Raw genomic sequence first — 22,631 nt, 5'->3', positions numbered from 1 at the left:
GGGTCGTGTCCCCCGTCCCCCCTGGGATTTCCGCCCTTCCGTCCCTTATTAAGGTCCTTGTGTAATGTGATATTGTACCCCTTAGCCCCGCCCCCAGCCCAATTGTCCTTTTTTATATATACACACACACACTTGTGTTCCCACATGTACTTCCTGTATTGCTTTGTTGTTAATAAAAAAAAGATGCTATGCTACTATATGCATAGCCATCTTGAGATAACTCCGATGTAGTGTTTTTTTTTCTGAAAGTTGCCGGGATGTCACGTGACCTACTTATGTCAGTACACTCATAACAGCCTAAGCATTACGATACATATATTCGATCAAATAAACATCACGTAGCAAATAAGCTATTACTTTTTTGTTTTTGACCAAATTCGACACTTGACCTCCACACAACATCTCCTCGCTTGGTGACCGAAAAGAACGTTTTTTGGCGTAATTATACCTCCCGCTTCGCCTTTTCCTCTCTGGGATGAGCGGGAGCAGCGGAACTTCCGTAGGGGTGGTAGGGCCAAGAGACCAGGGGCCTTATTTATAAACGTTGCGTAGGCACAAAAGAAAGCGTACGCCACTTTCTAAGCAAACTTGGGGATTTATAAAAACGGGAGACTTACGGGAGAATGTGCGGTCCTCCACGGACACTTTGACCCACAGGTACGCACATTAATTGGAGAAATTATAACCCGCGACTACGATGGCAAAAGCATGAAACTCGAGAAACGCTTTGAAATTGGTATCATTGTGTAAAATAAATCGAAATATTACATATGAGTTCCCTGGAGTGCACACAAAAAAACCATGACTTAGGATAATAAATTAACGGAGATATGTTTTTGCAAAAGAACCCCTCAAATATGTTGTACAGTTTAATCGGGAATCATATTTAATTGGCTCTGTAATTATTAAACCATACTTGCATGTTATGAAATGTATTCTCATAAATAATAAGGTGAACAGTAGGACAAATTACGTTTCAACTGATGCTGTTTTTGATGCTTCAGTCGGGCAGATACGAGTGCACAGTTTCATATATTACGGTCACATGTTCGTTGCGCAGAACTGTCAATGTGATAATGTCCCTGTCATTGTCAGTTACAATCTGGGTAATTACCACACCTGAAGGTGTTACGCAATTGGGTAGCTTTGACAATGAAATGGGTGGGTATAGAAAGGTATGCAATTACAATGCGTAATGACGCACAATGGCTGCATTAGCACGGTTAGAAGATTTGGCGAATGGAAGATTTACTGGCCAATGATGAGTGGCTTATGAGCCGGTTCCAATTACCAAGAGCTGTTCTCTTGGATCTCTGTGCTGTACTGGGCCCCAGCTTTACAGAGAAGCACCCATGTAACAGTATAGCTTCCGTCCCTCTCCTCGCTCCAACCTGGGCTCGAACCATGGACCATCTGCAACTACTTCAAGGTCTGAGCTAGTGACGTCACCGATTGAAACGCTGTTAGCGCGCACCCCGCTAACTAACTAGCCATTTCACATCGGTTACACCCGCAGAAACCAAGCCGTGCCTGTCCCACTTCAACTCCTTGGCAACCTCGTTAATAGCGTCGATGGTGTCTGAGTTCGCAGGACTGCTGTGAGGACACTGCCGCTGGAGGGTTGTGACGCACGAGGTGCAGTGGAGACGCCAGGGCTGGGCGCACTCAGCTCTCACTCAGCTGCAGCACCACCGACCCCGCTGGAACACTCAGGGAGTAAAAACAATAGTAAATTGTTTGTTTAAATAAACGGTTTAAACAACTTGAATGCATTTGGTTTACGTTTTTCAAACGAGGGAATACTAATTACATACCCGGATCATCCGGTGCGTCCTGCATGTCCGTGTCCTCCGTCGCTACTCCACTCAGGTGGGATTCCCCTATACTACTGCCAAGTCGCCCATCAAGGGGGTTGAGCTCCGGTGTCCCCTTTCCTCCGCTCGTGGCACAAAGACTTTGTCTGTGTAAGGCTATGCGCCTTTTGGCCTCCACTTATGTCGGACCACGTCTTTTTTACCTTCTGAGCCAGCAGCATTCACAGCGTCCGCCACATACCCACTAACGCCTTTTTGGCATTTGTAATGGCCCACACTGTGTCCACCAAACAAGATATTTTTTTTCTTGCTTAACCTCCCTTACAAGACTTACAAGGCTTTTTTTTTTTTGCCTTTCTGTTGGGATTTGCCGTCATGCAGTCAGTATGGCTGAATATTAATTAGGGGCGTGTCACTGACTATTTATAGGCAACTATGAGCGTTAAAAGGGTGGGACAAGACGCTCGCTCACGTGGTCAAATGTCGAGCGTGGGACGTGCGTGGGAACTGTGTTATAAATCACAATATTTTTTTGTGCGTAAGCACTTTCTGTGTTTCGTCCGTACGCTACCTTTTGAGTGAATCCTCCGCACAGTTTTGAGGCCCCAGAGGTGGCAGAACGGAGTACTCGGGTCGGGGTGTAAACAGTCTATAACCAAAACCATCTTCTGAAGCCAACCACGCCATGTTGTGACTCAGCGGTAAGAAAATTACGATTATACAGCTACAGCAAATAAATCTAATATACCATAGTTTGGTTTACTCAATATGTAACCAAAATAAGAATTGTATGCACTATTAGATGAATACAATAATTTAACAGTCTAAAGAGTCATTCCTTTTCATGCTCATTAAAACAAGACCCCTATAAGAGAATGGTTTGTATTTTCTTTCTCCATTGGCCAAGGAGTTACAACCTGAAACGTGATCGGAGTGGTATTTTACCAGGCTGTCATATAGCTTTGCCGGTTGTCCTTGTAGGTAGACAAACTTGCAGGATTGTGTTAATAATCTGAACTGTGATCTACTGTAAAGGTCTACTACACAATTTCGTGTATGAAAATGTAGACTGGGCGATTTATAGATGACAAATAGAGCTTTGAATTTCACTGGAGGCAAAATAAAATGATTTGCTCTCCTAGCGAAGGGCCCTAGTATATATCATATAATAATGTTAAACATAGAAGGATGAGCTTAAAACGTTCTGTGCCCAAGAATGCCAAGGTAACCTGTCTAAATCGCCCCATAGCACTCACATCTGTAGCCATGAAATGCATTGAATCGCTCACATCAACACCATCATCCCAGACAACCTGGACCCATTCCAATTCTCATACCGCCCCAACAGTTCCACAGCTTTCTCTGCCCTTAATCTTGTTCTGAACACCTCCAAAACAAAGGTCATGTTGTTCGGTAAGAAGAATAGCCCTCTCCCCACTGGTGTGATTACTACCTCTGAAGGTTTAGAGCTTGAAGTAGTCACCTCATACAAGTACCTGGGGTATGGCTAGACGGTACACTATCCTTCTCTCAGCACATATCAAAGCTGCAGGCTAAGGTTAACTCGACTTGGTTTCCTCTATTGTAATCGCTCCTCTTTCACAAAAGCTGCAAAATTAACCTTGATTCAGTTTACCATCCTACCCAAGCTAGATTTTTTTTGATTTGATTTAACCTTTTATTTAACTAGTCAAGTCAGTTAAGAACAAGTTCTTATTTACAATGACAGCATACCCCGGCCAAACCCGGACGACTCTGGGCCAATTGCGCGCCGCCCTATGGGACTCCCAATCACGGTCGGTTGTGATACAGCCTGGATTCGAACCAGGGTGTCTGTAGTGACGCCTCAAGCACTGAGAGGCAGTGCCTTAGACCGCTGCACCAATCTGGAACCCAATTTTGGAGATGTAATTTATAGATCGGCAGGTAAGGGTGCTCTCGAACGGCTAGATGTTCTTTACCATTCGGCCATCAGATCTGCCCCCAACCCGTCGCAAGACCGCAAGACCGATGCTTATTTATAAAACCCTCTTCGGCCTCACTCCCCCTATCTGAGATATCTACTGCAGCCCTCATCCTCCATATACCACACCCGTTCTGCCAGTCACATTCTGTTAAAGGTCCCCAATGCACACGTCTGCCTGGGTCGCTCCCCTTTTCAGTTCGCTGCAGCTAGCGACTGGAACGAGCTGCAACAAACACTCAACTGGACAGTTTTTAATCGCAATCTCTTCATTCAAACTCAGTCATGGACACTCTTACTGACAGTTGTGGCTGCTTCGCGTGATGTATTGTCGTCTCTACCTTCTTGCACTTTGTACTGTTGTGTTTGCCCAATAATGTTTGTACCATGTTGTGCTGCTGCCATGTGTACCCGCAAAACACCAGTCTCAACGTCAACAGTGAAGAGGCGACCCCGGGATGCTGGACTTAAAGGCAGAGTTGCAAAGAAAGAGCCATATCTCAGATCGGCCAATAAAAGTTAAATATTAAGACGGGCAAAAGAACACAGACACTGGACAAAGGAACTCTGCCTAGAAGGCCAGCATCCCGGAGTTGCCTCTTCACTGTTGACGTTGAGACTGGTATTTAATGAAGCTGCCAGTTGATGACTTGTGAGGCGTCTGTTTCTCAAACTAGACACTAATGTACTTGTCCTCTTGCTCAGTTGTGCACCGGGGCATCCCACTCTTTCTATTCTGGTTAGAGACAGTTTGCACTGTTCTGTGAAGGGAGTAGTATACAGCATTGTACAAGATCTTCAGTTCCTTAGCAATTTCTCACATGGAATAGCCTTCATTTCTCAGAATAAGAATAGACTGACGAGTTTCAGAAGAAAGTTATTTGTTTCTGGCCATTTTGAGCCTGTAATCAAACCCACAAATGCTGATACTCCAAATACTCAACTAGTCTAAAGAAGGACAGTTTTATTGCTTGTTTAATCAGAACAACAGTTTTCAGCTGTGCTAACAATTGCAAAAGGGTTTTCTAATGATCAATTAGCCTTTTAAAATGATAAACTTGGATTAGCTAACACAACGTGCCATTGGAACACAGGAGTGATGGTTGCTGATAATGGGCCTCTGTACACCTATGTAGATATTCCATAAAAATATTATTCCATTTCCAGCTACAATAGTCATTTACAACATTAACAATGTCTACACTGTATTTCTGATCAATTTGATGTTATTTTAATGGACAACATTTTTTGCTTTTCTTTCAAAAACAAGGACATTTCTAAGTGACCCCAAACTTTTGAATGTTAGTGTATATATTTTTAAAGATGACGCAATCTCTACATTGCACTCCACACTGCCCTTTCCCAAAAGGAACACCTATGTGAGAATGCTATTCATTGACTACTGCTCAGTGTTCACCACCATAGTGCCCTCTAAGCGCATCACTATTGCTAAGGACCCTGGGACTGAACACATCCCTCTAACTGGATCCTAGATTTCCTGACGGGCCGTCCCCAGGTGCTGAGGGTAGGCAACAACACATCTGCCACACTGACCCTCAACACAGAGGCCCCTCGGGTGCAGGCTTAGTCCCCTTCTATAATCAGTTTACCCACAACTGCGTGGCCGCGCATGACTCCAACGAACAGAGCGGCATGTCTTGCTCTTTATTGTAATCAGAGGGCTAATATAAATACTATGCATGCCAGTCGCTCTTGGCTAAGAGTTGAGGAGAGACTGACTATTTTTTTTTTTTTTGTAAGAAATACAATTCCAAATTGTTTGCATACTCAATTTACACACACACACTTACCCCACATGCCACCAGGGGTCTTTTCACAGTCCCCAAATCCAGAACAAATTCAAAAAAGCGTACTGTATTATATAAAGCCATTATTGCTCAAATGAACAGAAAATCTGGTTTAAAAAAACATAAAGCAACACCTTACGGCACAACGCCTCTCCCCTATTTGACCTAGATATTTTGTATGTATTTATATGTAGACTACGTTTTGAAACGTATATAGTTATGTTGTCTATTAATGTTCTGTATTATGTCATGTTACTTGCTTTGTGTGGACCCCAGGAAGAGTAGCTGCTGCTTCCGCAACAGCTAATGGGGATCCTAATAAAATACAAAAATCATTAAGCTTGCTAATGACAGCTGGTGGTAGGCCTGATCACTGATGACGACGAGAGCCTATAGGGAGCAGGTTCTGTCACGGTCCAAACACAGCTGTAAAGAGGGCACTAGAATGCCGCTTCCCCCTCAGGAGGCTGAAAAGATGGGCTCTCAGACCCTCAAAGTTATACAGCTGCACAATTGAGAGCATCTTGACTGGCTACATCACTGCTTGGTATGGCAACTGCTTGGCATCTGACCGTAAGGTGCTACAGATGGTAGTGCGTGCATATGTTCCAGTACATCACTGGGGCCTAGCTCCCTGCCATCCAGGACCTCTATAACAGGCGGTGTCCGAGGAAGGCACTTAAAATTGTAAAAGACTCCAGCCACCCAAGTCACAGACAGTTGTCTCTGCTACCACATGGCAAGTGGTACCAGAGAGCCAAGTCTGGGACCAAAAGCCTCCTGAACAGCTTCTACCCCCAATCTATAAGACTGCTGAACAGTTCATCAAATGGCTACCAGGACTATTTGCATTGATCCCCTATTTATTTTTATTTTTTGCACTGACTCTCTTGCACTAGCTCTATGCACTCAATGGACACAAACACTTTTATATACGCTACATCTATCCTGATTGCCTAGTCACTTTTACCCCTACCTACATGTACACATTACCCCAATTACCTCAACTACAAAAGTACCCCTCCTGCACATTGACTCGGTACTGGTATTCCTTCTATATACTGTAGCCTCGCCATTGTTACTTTATTATTTCCTTTTTTTAAGGAAACATTTAACGGTACATTTTTTATTTTTTACAAAGTTATATGTAATAAAACAAAAGTAAGCCTAAGGACCATATTTCAAACTCGATTGTAGCTTTATTGTTGTTATCCAAAAAATATATTTTATTGGATAGGACCATTTACCCTGGTAAATAAGAGCTTTACAGGTTTCTTAACCCAACCTTACAAACATGAGTAAATGTCAGTGCTGAAGCCAGAGTGGCTATTACAGAAGGCACAGAATAAAATAGAAGTAAAATAAAAGTCCATAATTACTCAATTTGGAATAGTAAAAAAATACCCATAAACCAACAAGACAATCAGATAGCTTTTACAGTCCCATTTTTTTCATCTAACATTACGCTAACCCTTCAAACCTTATTTGATATGCTTTACAAGTGGTTACGAGCTAGAAGAATACCATCTTTGGTGAGAATTTGTGGTTGCAGCACATGAAAAAAAAGAGTCCCAGAACAATATTAAGTATCAATGTTATAGAAAAAGAAACTGTAAATGAATGTATGAAGATAGATTGCCTGTTCTCACATGTCAGTTTGGTTTCAGTAGACCCCATTTGTCAGTGTAGTTCAGCCTTGAACAGCTTGGTAAAAAGGAGCTAATCGCATGTCAGTCCGTAGGTCCATCCTTCTGTCTGTTACTCTTTCAGCCAGGTGAGCAGTTGAGGTGCGTAGTAGGTGATGATGATGTCAGCACCTAAAGGGAAGAATATAGAACTAGAGCAGTAGAACTCAATCTTTCTCTATAGAAAACAGAGCACGGTTCCTCCAGACCCAATGACTCCCTTCCCCTCTCACCTGCCCTGCGGAAGGCGGTCATAGATTCCAGTACAGCGGTGCGCAGGTCAAAGGCTCCAGCCTGAGCTCCATGCCATAGCATGGCAAACTCCCCTGACACATTATACACCGCCAGTGGGTGATTGGGGTGCTGGAAGGGAGCAGAGGAGGGTGGTGAGAAAAACAGAGCAGGTAAAAGCAGAAGGGTTTTGTAGTCTTCATAACAACTGATGATAGGCTTGTTTGTGTACCCTTGGATGTGAACTTAGTGTTTGGTTATTTAGCTGAAACTATCGATACTGATCCTGAAACTTTGTAACCATGCAGAGAAAAATGAGTCATAACATACTAACCTTGTCTTTGACCTCCCTCACTATGTCCAGATAGGGCAGTCCTGGCTTCACCATCAGCATATCTGCCCCCTCCTTGACATCTCTGTCCTGAGAGAGAAAAAAAAACCTCAACCACCTGGGTAAATTGACTAGCTCTGACAAAAACACACTCTCTCCCTACCTTTCATACACATGCATGCAATTCACAGACACTCTTACCACAGCTCGCAGTGCCAGGCCCCTTGCACCAGGTGGCAGCTGATAACAACGCCTGTCTCCAAATGCTGGTGTGGACTGTGCTGCATCTCTACACACACAAAAACAGAGCTTCCTTAGAGCATCCTGTCAAATAATAACTGGTTAGTAAATACCTTTTCTGTCCATACTTGGTTTTACAATCATTAGTTACCTGAAGGGACCATAGTAACAGGAAGCAAATTTAGCACTGTAGCTTAGTACTGAAACCTGGGGGGAAGGAGGAAAAACATTACTTTTTTCCCCCAGGTGATTCGGCCTTAATGGCTTCTTCACTAAGGGTTTCCTTATGGCAAATGCTTTCCTTTCCTTATTGAGTTCATATGAATATAAGGTTATGTACAAACTAGTGATCCCATCTGTTACCTTGTTGCCCATGTCGTTGGACATCAGTGATTGTTTGATGGCTCCCACTCGCCCATCCATCATATCAGAGGGTGCAATGATGTGACAGCCTGTACAAGACGAACAAGAGATCTTAAACTATTGACATGGGTGTGGTGCCCTTTTGAGCAGTATCAACATCGGTCCAGTACCCTATTTTTAGAAGTGCGAGTAGATAACAGAGAGGGGAGGAGAGACCAGACTCACCAGCACGGGCGTATGCCAATGCCACTTCTGCCAGACGCTGGCAACTGGCACCATTGTCCAGAGTGCCATCCTCCCGCAAGATTCCTGAGGGCCAATCAGAGTGCAGTCTTATAACACTATAGTGTTAATCAAAGGAAATCAGATTTGCATTAGTTGTAGATGAAAAGATGTGATAGAGTGACTGACCACAGTGTCCATGTGAGGTGTAGGGACAGAGGCAGACGTCACAGGCCATCAGCAGGTCAGGGAAAAGAGAGCTTATCTTCTTCACAGCCAATACTGCCGGAGTATCACCTGTGTCTGCACCCGAACCCCTCTCATCCTGAGAAGAAAGGTCAAAGGTATGACAGTGTGCAAGTGTAACCGATGTGAAATGGCTAGTTAGTTAGCGGCGGTGCGCGCTAATAGCGTTTCAATCGGGTGACGTCACTCGCTCTGAGACCTGAAGTAGTTGTTCCCCTTGCTCTGCAAGGGCCGTGGCTTTTGTGGCGCGATGGGTAACGATGCTTTGTGGATGTCAGTTGTTCATGTGTGCAGAGGGTCCCTGGTTCAAGCCCAGGTTGGGGCGAGGAGAGGGACGGAAGCTATACTGTTACACAAGGTTGGAGTTATAAGCCCTTCAGAGTTGATGTAATGGCAAAAAAATTTAAAACATTTTACGAGTGCATATACTTTACTGTACCTTTGCGATTTTGGCAGGCACACCGAAAATCAGCACACACTTCAAGCCTTTCTCCACAAGGGGGCGGAGCATGCCTTCGAGTTTATTCACTCCATATCTGTGAGGAGAAAAAGAGATTGAGGGGGACACAGGGAATGGACAAACTAAAGTGCTAATTCAATACCACTTTGAGGCAAGCAATTACAAAGTGGCACTTCATTATCAATGCACTGGGATGTATTTGATCTCTATAGCCTAAAATCATGTTTGTTTTGGTCAACAAACCAAATCAGACTGAGTGAGAACTATTAACAGTAATTTCAACACTGACGCATAATAGTACCAAGGCTTAGGCCTCAGTATTACATCGCAGCCTATTTTATTGTAACCAAATGGTGCATGAGCAGGGAGGGTTGTGTGGGACAAACAGCTAACGGATTCTCTTCTTATCTGGATCCACCCTGCCTCACAGTATTTATCTGGAGGTCACAGCCTTGATCTCAATGGTTCCCATCCCCCACTCATTCTCACTCTTTCAGATGACTTTGAAACAAAGACTTCGAATAAAAATCATCTTTCAAAGTCATTTATGTTGTAAAATATGATTACAACAAATTACACATTAACAGCACATTGTGGGTATTCAACTACTGTACCGAGTGTAGATAAGCAATTACCATAGATGAGATAATCAACCACATGAACAAGTTATCTGGAGTCATTACCTGGCCTGGCCTGGTAGACTAGCGATGGGCTCCACTGCATCAGGACTGTCACTGTTGGAGAAAAGAACCAGAAAGCTGCCATGTCATAAAAACACATAGCCACTCAGATACATTTACATTTACATTTTTTTACATTTTAGTCATTTAGCAGACGCTCTTATCCAGAGCGACTTACAGTAGTGAATGCATACATTTTTTTTTTGTACTGGCCCCCCGTGGGAATCAAACCCACAACCCTGGCGTTGCAAACACCATGCTCTACCAACTGAGCCACAAGGAAGGCCAGATACAGCCCACAGTATAACTGACTATGACACAGGGGAATATGTCATTTGTATCACAACATCAAGACGACATCCTTGTGTGTGTGTGTGTGTGTGTGTGTGTGTGTGTGGGGGGAGAGGAGAGGAGACATTACGTGACGAAGATGGGGTAAATAAGATTCTCAGGTCTCAAGTCTGAGGCGCAGCTCTGCCAGCATCTGAGTGTTGCGTGAAAATAGCCACTGTGGAGGAGAGAATCGACCGGCTGCATCTTTGCGCTGAGAGAAAGAGAGAGGGTTGTTAATGTCACCCCCACATTTCTGAGATGCATTGGAATGAGAGAGTGGTTTAGGCTATAACCTGACTTAAACTAAACAATTGGATGACCCTGAGTGACAGCAGTGATAATGCTTGCATTCACACAGCTTGAGGATGAATAATTGCTCACATTTATGATAGCCCATGCCAGATCCCTTTAATTCTAGAATTTCAAGATTGACATTCAAGGTCTACATTTATGAGAACTAAGCTAAATTGGATGTAACGAACGACAGACGTAATGAACGACAGAAAGCTAACTTCGACTATCAACAATCATGTGCTCAAATGGGCCAATGATATGCTCCATGCGCCACACGACTAGAAAACACACTTGCAACTCCTCCTGGTCATATTCCGCAGATTTGTCCACCTTGCAACATCAAAAACGTAACTAGTCAGCATGAATTAACATACAACAATGTTAAATTGACTAAAATAAATACATGGATTTCGGTGTTCTTGCCTTGTACAGTCCGTCTGTCCTCCTTGGCTTGCACTAGACGCAGACACTGAACTGCACAAATTGTTCCGTAAACGTGCAAGTTCCCGCGATAGTACGCGGTAGATTTAAGTGAAGGAATGAAAACATTATGAAAAGGCTAACCTGACACTTGAATCGGAATTGAGGTAAAAACTAAAAGGAGAAAAAAAAAAAGCTAAACCTTGTCATGTCCTATAATAACCCATATTATTTGACACATACACAGATGGATAACGTATATGTAGCTAGTATGAGACGGTAAGGGCTACGAGGTAACGTTAGCTGTTGATTGTGCGAGCGCTGTAACGTTACTGTAGCTCAGCTAACGTCAGCTACTAGGTAGCCTAATGATCTGACAATAACAGCATTTTACCAGCTAGCTAGACCACTGTAACATTATCGGGAATCGTTTGTGAGCGATTGTTGTCCGTTAAAACCATGAATGTAACCAGGCAGTTAGCTAGCTGGCGAACGATTTCAACTGTCACCACAGTACAGTAGTCTTTGATCATGACTCAGTCCCATTACATTACACATAAGTCATTGGACAAAAGGCGTCTTGTAGGGGGGGAGTTTTGTGAAGATCCCCGACGCTCGGTCTGAACACTAACATGCATTGCTTGCGGTACGGTTTTGGACGCATAAGGACTTATCTTTCATATCAGCAAGAAAGAAAAAAAGGTTACATTGATAGAGAGTTGGGCCAGTAACCGAAAGGTTGCTGGATCGAATCCCCGAGCTGACAAGGTAAAAATCTGTCGTTCTGCCCCTGAACAAGGCAGTTAACCCACTGTTCCCCGGTAGGCCGTCATTGTAAATAAGACGCTGTTCTTCGCGCTAATTAGCTATCTAGCATGCTCCGAACACCTGTGTAAGCATTAGGCCATATGTCCACTAGATGCACATGTATTTTGCCATATGTTGTTTTTGACAGATGTCTAGCCCACATTTTCCGTACTTGATGCACATGCGCTTCGCAAGGCTGGAGAATGGTTTTCAGCATGGAGCACATCTTCGACCAAAGCTAGCTAATAATTAAAACAGATGAAAGTTATTCTCCTATTGACCTACTGGTTTCATTGGCTGGTAGAGCTGCCGACTGATTGGGGCGCACAAAGGCTCACTGCGACAGTTAATCTAGTTCGTTTCTATTCCTCTGTCACATTCATCTATAGCAACATCAATACATGTAACTGGTTGTTCCCAAATAGAGTATTACTGATTTCACTAGTTTACCCTCACATTTCTATGTGAATTTGGTCGGGTCGTCCAAAAAGCTACATATTGTAGCGTTAAATTAAGACCTGTTTTCATGAATTTTTACAATATAACGTCAGACAATTTTTTTTTATTTTTTTAATACAACTCCCATCTGATGTTGACATTAGGATACTATTTGAGAGCACTAGTTTGCTCCAAAAGTGGTTATAGCTTTGACTGCATGCTGACAGTGAATTCAGTGGCTAACTACACTACAAACATAATTTTGCCAGGTTCCTGTGAAGCAATTGTAATGTCCATCACAACGTACAAAAGAGTTTCCTGATTAGCAAGGGGTAGTCTGTTTTAATTTAATTTTGTATGAGAAACATTGTTTCGGATCATTTTGAGGGGATTTCACTAGTTATTTAATGGGGAATTGGGCTTGTTTATTTAGAATCGATTCACGTTTAGATGGAGTATTTGGCTGTTTTGGTTGCCAGAACCAATTAGATTCTAAACAGAACATATAAGGTCCTCGGACTATAAGGAGTAACGATGGGCTCCTTTAGTCCATTATTGGGATACTGTCATACACCCTTGATACATTGTAGGCTATTTGTGAAGGACACATACATTTTCACTTCTAGACTAAGATTAGTCTAGAAGACAGAATGAGATTCTAACAATGTTTGCAACGTTTGATAGTTGTTTCAATCAACTTCACGCTTGTTACAATATAGCTTGGTAAAAGGGAAGTGAAGTAAATACTGTCACTTTGTTGATGTTTACAGTGTAACATTAGGTCAATTTCAATACGTAAACTGTTGTCATGCTCTGAATAAAATGTCTCTGTTTCTAAATAAAGGCAGAACAACTTGATTCCATGAAGACATCCTCCACATGTGAAGGTCTTCATTGGCTCACAGTATTTCGTCCTCTCTGCCCCCACTGTCTTCAATGATGTAGGTGTGCTTGATCGTCTGTGCAGCAGTTCCTTGTTAAGGGCCATTTCCTATTGCCTTCTGTGGATTTCTGCCCAGACCTCAATGTCTCCCTTCCCTCACACTTTACCACCCTGAGTCTGGAAACGTCACATCTCCTGAGTCGAACCAGTGAGTCTACCCCATTCGGTCCCTGGTTGAACAGTCCACCAGAATCCACTCCCTCCACCTTAAGGCCATGCTGTTCTCCCTGCGGGAGCTGGTCCAATGGCTGGGCTTTGCCACGTTCGAGCTCTTCCTCCACCTGGGGGCTCTGCTGGTCTTCAGTGTGCTAGTAGCTCTGCGGGCTGACCTGTTTGCCCCTGGCATGAGCTGGTGGCTGGTCTTCGCCCCTCTGTTTGCCGCTGATGGTCTCAGCACCTACTTCACGGCCATTGTATCCATCCGGCTGTACCAGGAGAATGAGAAAAGGCTAGCAGTGCTGAGGCTGCTGTGGGTGCTGATGGTGCTCGGCCTCAAGCTGGTGTGTGAGGTGCTGCTGTGCCAGAAGTTGGTTGAGCAGGAACAGGCACGCGACCTGTGGTTCGGTCCTATCATCTCACCGCTCTTCATCCTCCTGCAGCTACTGATGATCCGCGCCTGCCGTGTCAACTGATTCCAAGGGCGGTGTGATGAGGGCAGGAGTAATTTATCAGCCATAGAAGATCAGGGTTTATTCATACTAGGGGACTGTTTTAATTAACTGACTATTGAGAAATAGTTGTTGGACTAATGACTGGAGATATGAGGGTCACAGGCTTCCCCTCCATTTCTAACCTTGTCTGAGGACAGTGTGACAGAATGTGTTTTCCATGAGCAGTCCTTTGTCAGTATGGCTCTCCTGGACATTGCTTCCTGTGGATACCTTTTTTTGTATTAGATCTGTTATGGACCTCTTGCTCAAGCATGTATTGATGGCCTCATTTTATCCTTCTTTGTAATTTATTTCCTGATGTGATGCTGGGGAGGGACATTTGAGAATTGAAGTAATCTGTCTTTTGAATTTGGTAAGACTGTCTGCAGCTTTGTTTGTTTTAGTCCATTTATTATGTTTTTGTTTTTGGTACCCTTGTTGTGTTTCTATATACAGTATCAAAGTACCTTATCCTCTGCAGCAGTGGTAACTCTGGGTCTTCCTTTCCTTTGGCGGTCCTCATGAGAGTGCTTGATGGTTTTTGCGACTGCACTTGAAGAAACTTTTCCGGATTGACTGACCTTCATATCTTAAAGTAATGATAGACTGTCGTTTCTCTTTGCTTATTTGAGCTGTTCTTGCCATAATATGTACTTGGTATTTTACCAAATAGGGCTATCTTCTGTATACCACACCCCTAACTTGTCACAACACAACTGATTTCCTCAAATGCATTAAGGAAAGAAATTCCACGAATGAACTTTTAACAAGGTACACCCGTTAATTGAAATGCATTCCAGGTGACTACCTCATGAAGCTGGTTGAGAGAATGCCAAGAGTGTGCAAAGCTGTCATCAAAGTGTGGCTACTTTGAAGAATCTCAAATATAAATTGTTTAACACTTGTTTTGGTTACTACATGATTCCAAATGTGTTATTTCATAGTTTTGATGTCTTCACTATTATCCTAGAATGTAGAAAATAGTAAAAATAAAGAAAGATCCTTGAATGATTAGGTGTGTAAATTTTTTATTGTCACTGTATGTGTAAATAAACATTTTGAGCTGGTAAAGTTTATCATGCAATATTATTTCAGCTCCTCAAAAATCTATGAAACATGAATCAGTCAACTTTGGATCAATTCTGAACAGACACAATACCGTTGTGTATTTTGTAGACTTGGATATTTGGTACAGTATGTCGTCCACTGTTATCCCTCGTGATGACGAAGTGTGACCACGTTGTGTCGCTATTTACATTGAAGATGAGAATGGTGACCTCTTCCTCAATTTCCGATGCCCAAGTCAACATTGGGAAGGAAGGACATTCAAGTAATAAAACTAAAGCAAAGTTCACATGGGCGTGAGTTCATGGAAGGAAAAGTCTTAACCGTAATAAAATGTTTTATTTAGCTGTTTGACCATTTTGGGCTCATCAAGCACTAATCGACTTTTTTTTCTCTCCTGTTATTACGTGGATGACGGTGAATCCAATATGATCCACACACCAACTATAGTCTAACAGGATTCCATCTAAAGTTCTTCCTAAATAACTTGTAGATTAATAGCAGGCATAGCCTGTCATAATGAATTAGATTATATCTAAGACATTTTTCTTTAGAGGCAACAGCAATGACTTTTTTTGTGTCTTGGACTTTCCTCAGATGAAAACCTCAGAGCTTTGTTCTTTTTAAGCAAAGCATATCAAAAACAAGTTTAAAATATGGAATTGAACTCTTTCTCGCTCTTTCTCTTTTTAAAAAAAAAATCCATTGCATATAGGATGCATTTTTACAAATCATTCTATAACAGAATTTACGACTGACTGAGACTGCTCCATATAACACACTATTTTCTTCAGTGTCCGTCCGTATGTTAATGACTGTTTGGGATTCACGGCTCGTAGTGACAGTGCGGTGATGAATGTTTGATGAGGAACAATAGTAATCTCGTACATGCTGTACTCAGAACATACCTCTGTAATACCGCCTCATTTATTTCGTAATGCATTTATCTCAGCAGGATTATTTGTCAGGTGGTATCATCATCCTCTTGCTGAATAGATTTGAATAACTATGCTATAACATGGGTCGATATTCCATAGGATGCTACAGCAAAGCCTACACGTAACTAACGAGTGACTGATAGGCGACAATTTTCTCACCCTGCTTCACAATCACTATCTTTACATAGCCTTTCATCTGTTAAAACCATTTGTTGGTATACTTTCCATGTTTAGTTCATGAATTCAATTGAACATGAAATGCATAATGTTATTATAAAAAAAAACAATGTAGTGGTCGATACGGGATCTTAAAATAACATGTATTCACTGAAAGGGTTAAGCAGTAAAAGGGGGCTGACCTGAGTTTCCTTGACTGACAGGTCCTCTTCGCCTACTCAACAATAGAAAGAGGGAGGGATTTCCTTTAGTGGGTGTTCTGTGAAAAGGGGGTGTATTCTAAATCGATATGAGCAAATGAGGTTGCTTCTTGGGGCGCATTTCTGAAGACTGAAGGATGACGTAGGTTTACAGGTGCAGAGGGCGGGTCAGGAGTCGCGGAGGGAGGGAGGGAGGGAGGGAGAAGAACGTAGAAAGACTGAAAGAGACCGTGGGGATGTATGTGTGTATACTATAATCGGCGCTGCAGGTACAGCGACAGACAGCGGATACAGCTTTCCGTCCCAGTCGGGGAACACCATCTCCCAAACCCCGGAGATATTCAATTTCTCCCCAAAATGTCTGGTGGAGGAGAAGTCCGTGTGCTCCGCCAGGAGGCTGGACAGGAGAGCCCGAGGATGCCGGCCTGGAAACGAGAGATTCTCGAGCGGAGGAAAGCAAAGGGCGGCGCGTCTGGAGCAGGTGCAACTGAGCCTTGCCCTAGCGCGATCTTATCGCGGGTTAATGGCGAAGTAACGGGAAACAGCAGCGCCTCAAAAACAGACAATGGAACCAGTGCTAATTCAGTTCGGAACTACACCATTACTCCAGCGAGCCAGCATTTTGCAGGCAAGCGTGGCAGCGCCCCCACCTCCCCAGAGCTCTCGCCGGTGAAAACAAACAAAGACCCCTGGACTGCCACCGACCCTTATGATTCGGAGAAAATGGTAAGCGATGGCGAGGGACAGGAAAGCCTGGTTCTGCAGGACAGTCTAGGCCCATTGCAGGAGAACCCCTTCATCAAACTGGAGAAGGAGCGAAAGAAACAACAGGACAGGGAGAACGCCACTCGTCCGGTTCAGCACATACTGGAATTGTATGGCAGTGTTCCTGGAATTCGGACTATACGCGCTGAGAATATCATTATCATAGAATCCGATCCGGATTACTTTCCGGAGGCGAGTGGAATAAAAAGCGAGTCTTATCTGCAGCAGAATGGGGTGAGCAGTTACAGCTCCCTCAACGACCTCTTGGACCGGAGAGGCAGTGGGGTTACCGAGATACGGGCAAAGGAGGTGGTCATTTATGACACCGCACTAAGCCGGAGCGAGGAGAATTTGAGCACGTTGGGTCGTCCTGGTCACGAGGCCGCATTCGAGACAGGAGAGGGTCATGGCAGGGTGAGCCGCATGCTGCAGAAATTCGACAGCAACTATGGAAAATTGCAACCCAAGTCTCGCAGCACAGAGAACCTCCTGGACTTGGAGACCAGTTCAAGCAGGCCAAGACAGCGACCCAAGCCACAGCCAGATCTGGTGCCAAAATACAAGTCACAAGCCCAGCCTAGCTCACCAGTCCGCAACCTAGGTAACGCACAGTTGTCATCCTCAGTCTTCCTGAGCTCCCAGTCTTCCAAACCAAAGCCACAGCCCACTCTGTGTGAGCCTGACAGCACCACGTGCTCTGCTGGACCCGCTCAGTCAGTGTCTTCCTACCGCCAGCATTTTGAGGTGAGTGGGGGCCGCAGTTCGGTGGTCAACCCCATAGAGGAGGCAGAGGGGTCCCAGACCAAGCCTTTCCGAGAGAGAGACTGGGAGCGCACAGAGGTGCCCTCCAAACCCAAGGTGCCATTCTCTCCGGATACCAGCCGTGTCGAGTCCCCCGCCAGTCCCACCACGCCCCCGATGTCCCCCCCCTCGCCTGGATTCGAGATCTGCCCCTCACCCCGCCCTGATCTCTCCCTGCTGCCTGCCGGGGACATCCAGGCCCGTGCCCTTGCCAACCTGCGTCTCCAGTCCCGCAACTCCTTCACAGTCTTCCCCAAACGCCACAGAGCTGCCTCTTCCCCGGGCAGCACGGCCCCCTCCAGCCCCATTAAGTCTCCTCCCTCCCAGAGAGTGGCAGAGATGCCCACCCCAGGAGTGCCAACCCCTGTCACCCCTCCACCCAACCCAGCAGTCTCCAAGAGTAAAGAGGAAGAACGGGACGAGGTGAGGGCAGCCGGGCTAACCAAACCAGACCCACCCACCATCACTGCTACCCCCTCCCCTCCAGCACCCTTCCCAGTCCCCTCTGTCCAGTCGCCAACTCCAGAGGAAGCCCCTGCTGACCAGCTTCCTGTCACCAACATAGATGACATAGACGTGGACCCCTCGCAGCCCGTTGCCCCCAGCCCCACTCCAGTGGTGCAGAGGCGGAAGGGGAATACCTTCACTGTGGTGCCTAAACGTAAGTCAGAGCCTCAGTCTGGCTCTCCAGAGCCCCAGGAGCCCTCCGGAGGGGCCCAGACGCCCTCCACGCCACCACAGGCCCCTTACTCCCAGTTGGGCTCACTGCTGAAGAAGCGCTACCCTGCCGTGGAGGATATCGAGGTCATCGGTGGGTACCAGTCCCTGGGACGCTCCTGCCTGACCAAGACAGGCACCACTGGCAAAAAGGTGAGAGATGATGCCCAACTGAGTACTTCTATTATACATCAAGCTCTTTTTACACCGATAATGTAACACTCATTAATTCATTTCTCCATTCAAGATTTGTCATTTAGTATAATTCAACACAATATGTGTGTATGCATATGAATGGACTAGGCTAAGCTTCTAATTTAGGGCTGTTTTTCTGCCCATCTCATTACCGCATGCCTCCGTAGATTAGATTGTTTAGTGTGTGTGTGTGGCGCACTTGTATTTTGCAGTGTTTTTTGTTTGGATAAAACGGGTTGCTGAAATGTGCGATATTCAACATGACGTTCTCCTACAGGATCTATTGCATCTGTAGTAGTACAGTTGAACAAGGCAGAAGCTGCTGTTCATAGCACCAGCCTTCAACATGGTTTGCAGCATGGAGATGTTGGTGTTTTTGTGACCAGGGTTGGAATCAATACCATTTCCTTTTATACCCCCCTATACATTTCTGTGTGTGTGTGTGTGTGTGTGTGTGTGTGTGTGTCCAAGATGGAGATCAGTGTTTATTGGCATTTACCTGAGATCTAGCCTATGTACTTGGCAGTGCAGCACTGTCTCTGTCATATCCTAATCCTTTGGTGTCTAGGTATTACCAGTCTCCTGCCCTCACTCCTTTCAACCTCAGCTTCCGTCACACCCAACCAGGTCGAGCGTGTGTGTGTCACTGTGTTTGTCCCTGGCCAGATAGAGAACACAGACAGTAATGAGGCCAGGCCCCTCAGAAGCATTGTGTTTTTGTCCTGGGAACTCTATTGAATTCATTAGGCGTGCTAAGTTTGGGTTCACCGAATTCCCTCGCCTTTATTGTTTGTGCATGCTTGCTTCTCCTCCCGGTCATCATTTCACATGACCAAGGTTTCTCTGGTTTTGAAGCTAGGGCAGGGCCGGAAGCAATTACAAAAGCATCAAGTGTAGGCCTATGTTATTTGTGTGGAATTCCATGGCTATGTGAAACCAGCCTGGCTGAGTTTGGTTTCCTTTTCAGCATTGTTTTTTATTTATTTTTTAATGCTCTTTTTTTCCCATTCTAATTTTAAGAGGTTCTGAGCTTGCCGGATATATATATTTTTTCAAACACGTCAATATGACGAGAGAAGAACTTGAACACAGTGTATCGCTTCCTACTAGGCTCTTATGTTTCTCAAAATAACTTCCACTCCCTCATTTATTGGCCGTGGTTGCTGGTTCAGTTCCAAAGGTTGGACTTCTGGTGTTTTGTTGTGTTGATTCCGCAGAATGTTGGAGTTAAATCTCTGCAGCGCTCTCAGATCTTTGACTCACTCAAATAAGGCCCTTACGTGTACCTAGTCCGACTGTAACCATGTGTTCTTTGTGTTGGATAATCAAGCTGTCCTTTGTTCCTTTACTGTTTGTTTGTTTGATCTTCTCTTCAAGGAGTGATGGTTGTTTATGAAGGTCAAGTGCAGCTTTGATTTGCATGAGGAGAAATCTAGGAAGTCCTTAAAGTATGGTACATGCCTAGATTGAATTTATAATTTAATTGGCCTAGATTCTCTAGGAATTATAATGGATTGTGTTACAAAGTGTCTAGCCCTAATAACATGGTTATAGACTAGTGTTCAGTACCTTTTTAGAACAGCTTTTGTTGTATTTTCTCTTAAGGTCTACTACATGGTACTTCCCTGTCATTGAATAGGGATGGAGCTGGCAGGAAGACATGACAATGGAAAGGGGAGGAGTGGCTGGTTGGTTGTGAGGTTGGGGACCAGTTAGTATGGGAAACAGGAGACAGCCCATGTATGTGTTTGTGACGTAACAGGCAGAGACCATTCTTGCCGTTTATGTTCTTTCTGCATATCCATGTTGCTGTTTCCATGTGTTTGCTCAGTGGAAGGCCTGGGCCTTGCCCTGCTCAGCTGTGTAATTGATACAACACATTAGGTAATTATGTCTAAATTCAAGTGGATGATTTAGAGGTTTGGTGACTGTGCAGTTCTGACAAGTACTGTTGAACTCTGGTAGTAATGCCAGTCATTCCAGACTACAAATACTGTATTCAACTTGTAAATAACCTTGGTTCAAACGGAAAATAGCCTGTGACAAGCTGATAATACCCACTTTAACCTAAATACCCATAGAGGTAAGCTCCTGGCTGTGCTAACGAGATGTTCTGGTCGTAGCCTAACGGATTCATCTATTTTCAAATGTACATGCCTCTCATAATAAGGCCTAAACCTTTTCCACAAACGTATCGCTGAAAACGTATAACCTTCTTTTAAAATGCTTTGATCCCTGTCTCTTTTGCACTGATTTCCATATTTAGCGATCAGTAAACATAAAATAGCAGTCCCACTAAAACCTCTAGCTCGCTTCTCCTTTTCTCGAGGAATCATCATATTGTTGTCTCTCAGCAGAAGGCCATGTCACTCGGCATCAGGAAGTGAGTGGAGGGGCCTGTGACTGTCAGCTGTGTTGGCTGTCTGATAGTACACTCATAACGGCTGTTTGTCTTCCAGGCTGATCAGGTAGCAGCTGTCTGTCAGCCCGGTTTGTTTACTGTTCATTACTGCTGAGTTTAGGGCCTGTTATCTGGATATGGGACTGCTGATGAGGAGTATAGGCTACTGTAGTTTAGACCTATGCTGTCAGCGGCAGGTAGCCTAGTGGTTAAGAGCGTTGGGCCAGTAACCGAAAGGTCGCTGGTTCGAATCCTCGAGCCGACTAGGTGAAACATCTGATATGATCTTAAGCAACACAACCCTAATTGCTCCTTTTTAAGATGCTCTGAATAAGAGTGTCAGCTAAATTACTAAAATGTAGTATGTGTGTGTGCATACAGTTGAAGTCAGAAGTTTACACCTTAGCCAAATACATTTAAACTCAGCTTTTCACAATTCCTGACATTTAATGCAAGTAAACATTCCCTGTCTTAGGTCAGTTAGGACCCCCACTTTATTTTAAGAATGTGAAATGTCAGAATAATAGTAGAGAGAATGATTTTATTTCAGCGTTTATTTATTTTGTCACATTCCCAGTGGGTCAGAAGTTTACATACACTCAATTAGTATTTGGTAGCATTGCCTTTAAATTGTTTAACTTGGCTCAAATGTTTTGGGTAGCCTTCCACAAGCTTCCCACAATAAGTTGGGTGAATTTTGACCCATTCCTCCTGACAGAGCTGGTGTAACTGAGTCAGGTTTGTAGGCCTCCTTGCTCGCAAACACCTTTTCAGTTCTGCCCACAAATGTTCTAAAGGATTGAGGTCAGGGCTTTGTGATGGCCACTCCAATACCTTGATTTTGTTGTCCTTACGCCATTTTGCCACAACTTTGGAAGTATGTTTGGGGTCATTGTCCATTTGGAAGACCCATTTGCGACAAAGCTTTAACTTCCTGACTGATATCTTGAGATTTTGCTTCAATATATCCACATAATTTTCCTACCTCATGACGCCATCTATTTTGTGAAGTGCACCAGTCCCTCCTGCAGCAAAGCACCCCCACAACATGATGCTGCCACCCCAGTGCTTCACGGTTGGGATGGTGTTCTACGGCTTGCAAGCCTCCCCCTTTTTCCTCCAAACATAACAATGATCATTATGGCCAAACAGTTCTATTTTTGTTTCATCAGCCCAGAGGACATTTCTCCAAAAAGTACGATCTTTGTCCCCATGTGCAGTTCTAAACCTTAGTCTGGCTTTTTCATGGCGGTTTTGGAGCAGTGGCTTCTTCCTTGCTGAGCGGCCTTTCAGGTTATGTCGATATAGGACTCGTTTTACTGTGGATATAGATACTTTTGTACCTGTTTCCTCCAGCATCTTCACAAGGTCCTTTGCTGTGGTTCTGGGATTGATTTGCACTTTTCGCACCAAAGTACGTTCATCTCTAGGAGACAGAACGCGT

The 22,631-nt window shown here is 44.3% G+C and overlaps 3 protein-coding genes and 1 long non-coding RNA gene across 10 annotated transcripts in view; 2 read left to right on the top strand and 2 right to left on the bottom strand.

The window, feature by feature from the left end:
• Nucleotides 1–856: 856 nt before the first annotated feature.
• Nucleotides 857–2,207, bottom strand: LOC106563310 (uncharacterized). Its single transcript, XR_014379441.1, has 2 exons — nucleotides 1,815–2,207; nucleotides 857–1,700 (listed from the first exon to the last, which is right to left on the bottom strand). It is a non-coding gene; the product is annotated as an uncharacterized LOC106563310 (long non-coding RNA).
• Nucleotides 2,208–2,379: 172 nt separating this feature from the next.
• Nucleotides 2,380–14,936, top strand: LOC106563308 (transmembrane protein 203). 4 transcript variants are annotated; one of them, XM_014128808.3, is made up of 2 exons: nucleotides 2,380–2,515; nucleotides 13,180–14,936. In XM_014128808.3, exon 2 carries the CDS (start codon nucleotides 13,494–13,496, stop codon nucleotides 13,908–13,910), a length of 417 nt encoding a protein of 138 aa, XP_013984283.2. In that variant the 5' UTR covers nucleotides 2,380–2,515; nucleotides 13,180–13,493; the 3' UTR covers nucleotides 13,911–14,936. The 4 variants fall into 4 exon arrangements, with proteins under 4 accessions (XP_013984283.2, XP_013984281.2, XP_013984285.2 ...); XM_014128806.3 differs by lacking the exon at nucleotides 2,380–2,515 and adding an exon at nucleotides 11,134–11,257; XM_014128810.3 differs by lacking the exon at nucleotides 2,380–2,515 and adding an exon at nucleotides 11,177–11,257 and having other exon boundaries at nucleotides 13,281–14,936.
• Nucleotides 6,765–11,285, bottom strand: LOC106563307 (delta-aminolevulinic acid dehydratase). 4 transcript variants are annotated; one of them, XM_014128803.3, is made up of 12 exons: nucleotides 11,094–11,285; nucleotides 10,465–10,587; nucleotides 10,047–10,097; nucleotides 9,343–9,439; nucleotides 8,847–8,982; nucleotides 8,661–8,744; nucleotides 8,436–8,524; nucleotides 8,224–8,279; nucleotides 8,034–8,121; nucleotides 7,836–7,922; nucleotides 7,504–7,633; nucleotides 6,765–7,402 (listed from the first exon to the last, which is right to left on the bottom strand). In XM_014128803.3, exons 2-12 carry the CDS (start codon nucleotides 10,578–10,580, stop codon nucleotides 7,344–7,346), a joined length of 993 nt encoding a protein of 330 aa, XP_013984278.1. In that variant the 5' UTR covers nucleotides 10,581–10,587; nucleotides 11,094–11,285; the 3' UTR covers nucleotides 6,765–7,343. The 4 variants fall into 4 exon arrangements, with proteins under 4 accessions (XP_013984278.1, XP_013984279.1, XP_082814280.1 ...); XM_014128804.3 differs by having other exon boundaries at nucleotides 11,074–11,196; XM_082958154.1 differs by lacking the exon at nucleotides 11,094–11,285 and adding an exon at nucleotides 10,962–10,996.
• A 1,537-nt stretch (nucleotides 14,937–16,473) lies between the features above and the next one.
• Nucleotides 16,474–22,631, top strand: part of LOC106563311 (taperin) — a 29,365-nt gene continuing 23,207 nt past the window's right edge. Inside the window, exon 1 of the mRNA XM_014128813.3 lies at nucleotides 16,474–18,744. Within this exon, the coding sequence (XP_013984288.3) occupies nucleotides 16,549–18,744 (2,196 nt within the window). The 5' untranslated portion in view covers nucleotides 16,474–16,548. The remainder of the gene's footprint in view (nucleotides 18,745–22,631) is intronic.

The sequence above is a fragment of the Salmo salar genome, chromosome 11 (assembly GCF_965601325.2).
Source record: "Salmo salar chromosome 11, fSalSal1, whole genome shotgun sequence".
NCBI lineage: Eukaryota > Metazoa > Chordata > Actinopteri > Salmoniformes > Salmonidae > Salmo > Salmo salar.
The sequence above is the reverse complement of the archived record's forward strand: the minus strand, read 5'-3'. Positions and strand labels throughout refer to the sequence as shown.

What these genes read in the sequence shown, in the direction of transcription:
- LOC106563307 (XM_082958154.1), bottom strand. Translation starts at nt 10,981, where the DNA reads ATGACCAGGAGGAGTTGCAA. An exon ending in ATGACCAGGAGGAGTTGCAA is followed by an intron (nt 10,588 to 10,961) that starts GTGTGTTTTCTA and finishes TCTTTCTCTCAG; the next exon opens with CGCAAAGATGCAGCCGGTCG. An exon ending in GACCGCCTTCCGCAGGGCAG is followed by an intron (nt 7,403 to 7,503) that starts GTGAGAGGGGAA and finishes TCTTCCCTTTAG; the next exon opens with GTGCTGACATCATCATCACC.
- LOC106563308 (XM_014128808.3), top strand. Translation starts at nt 13,494, where the DNA reads ATGCTGTTCTCCCTGCGGGAGCTGGTCCAATGGCTGGGCTTTGCCACG.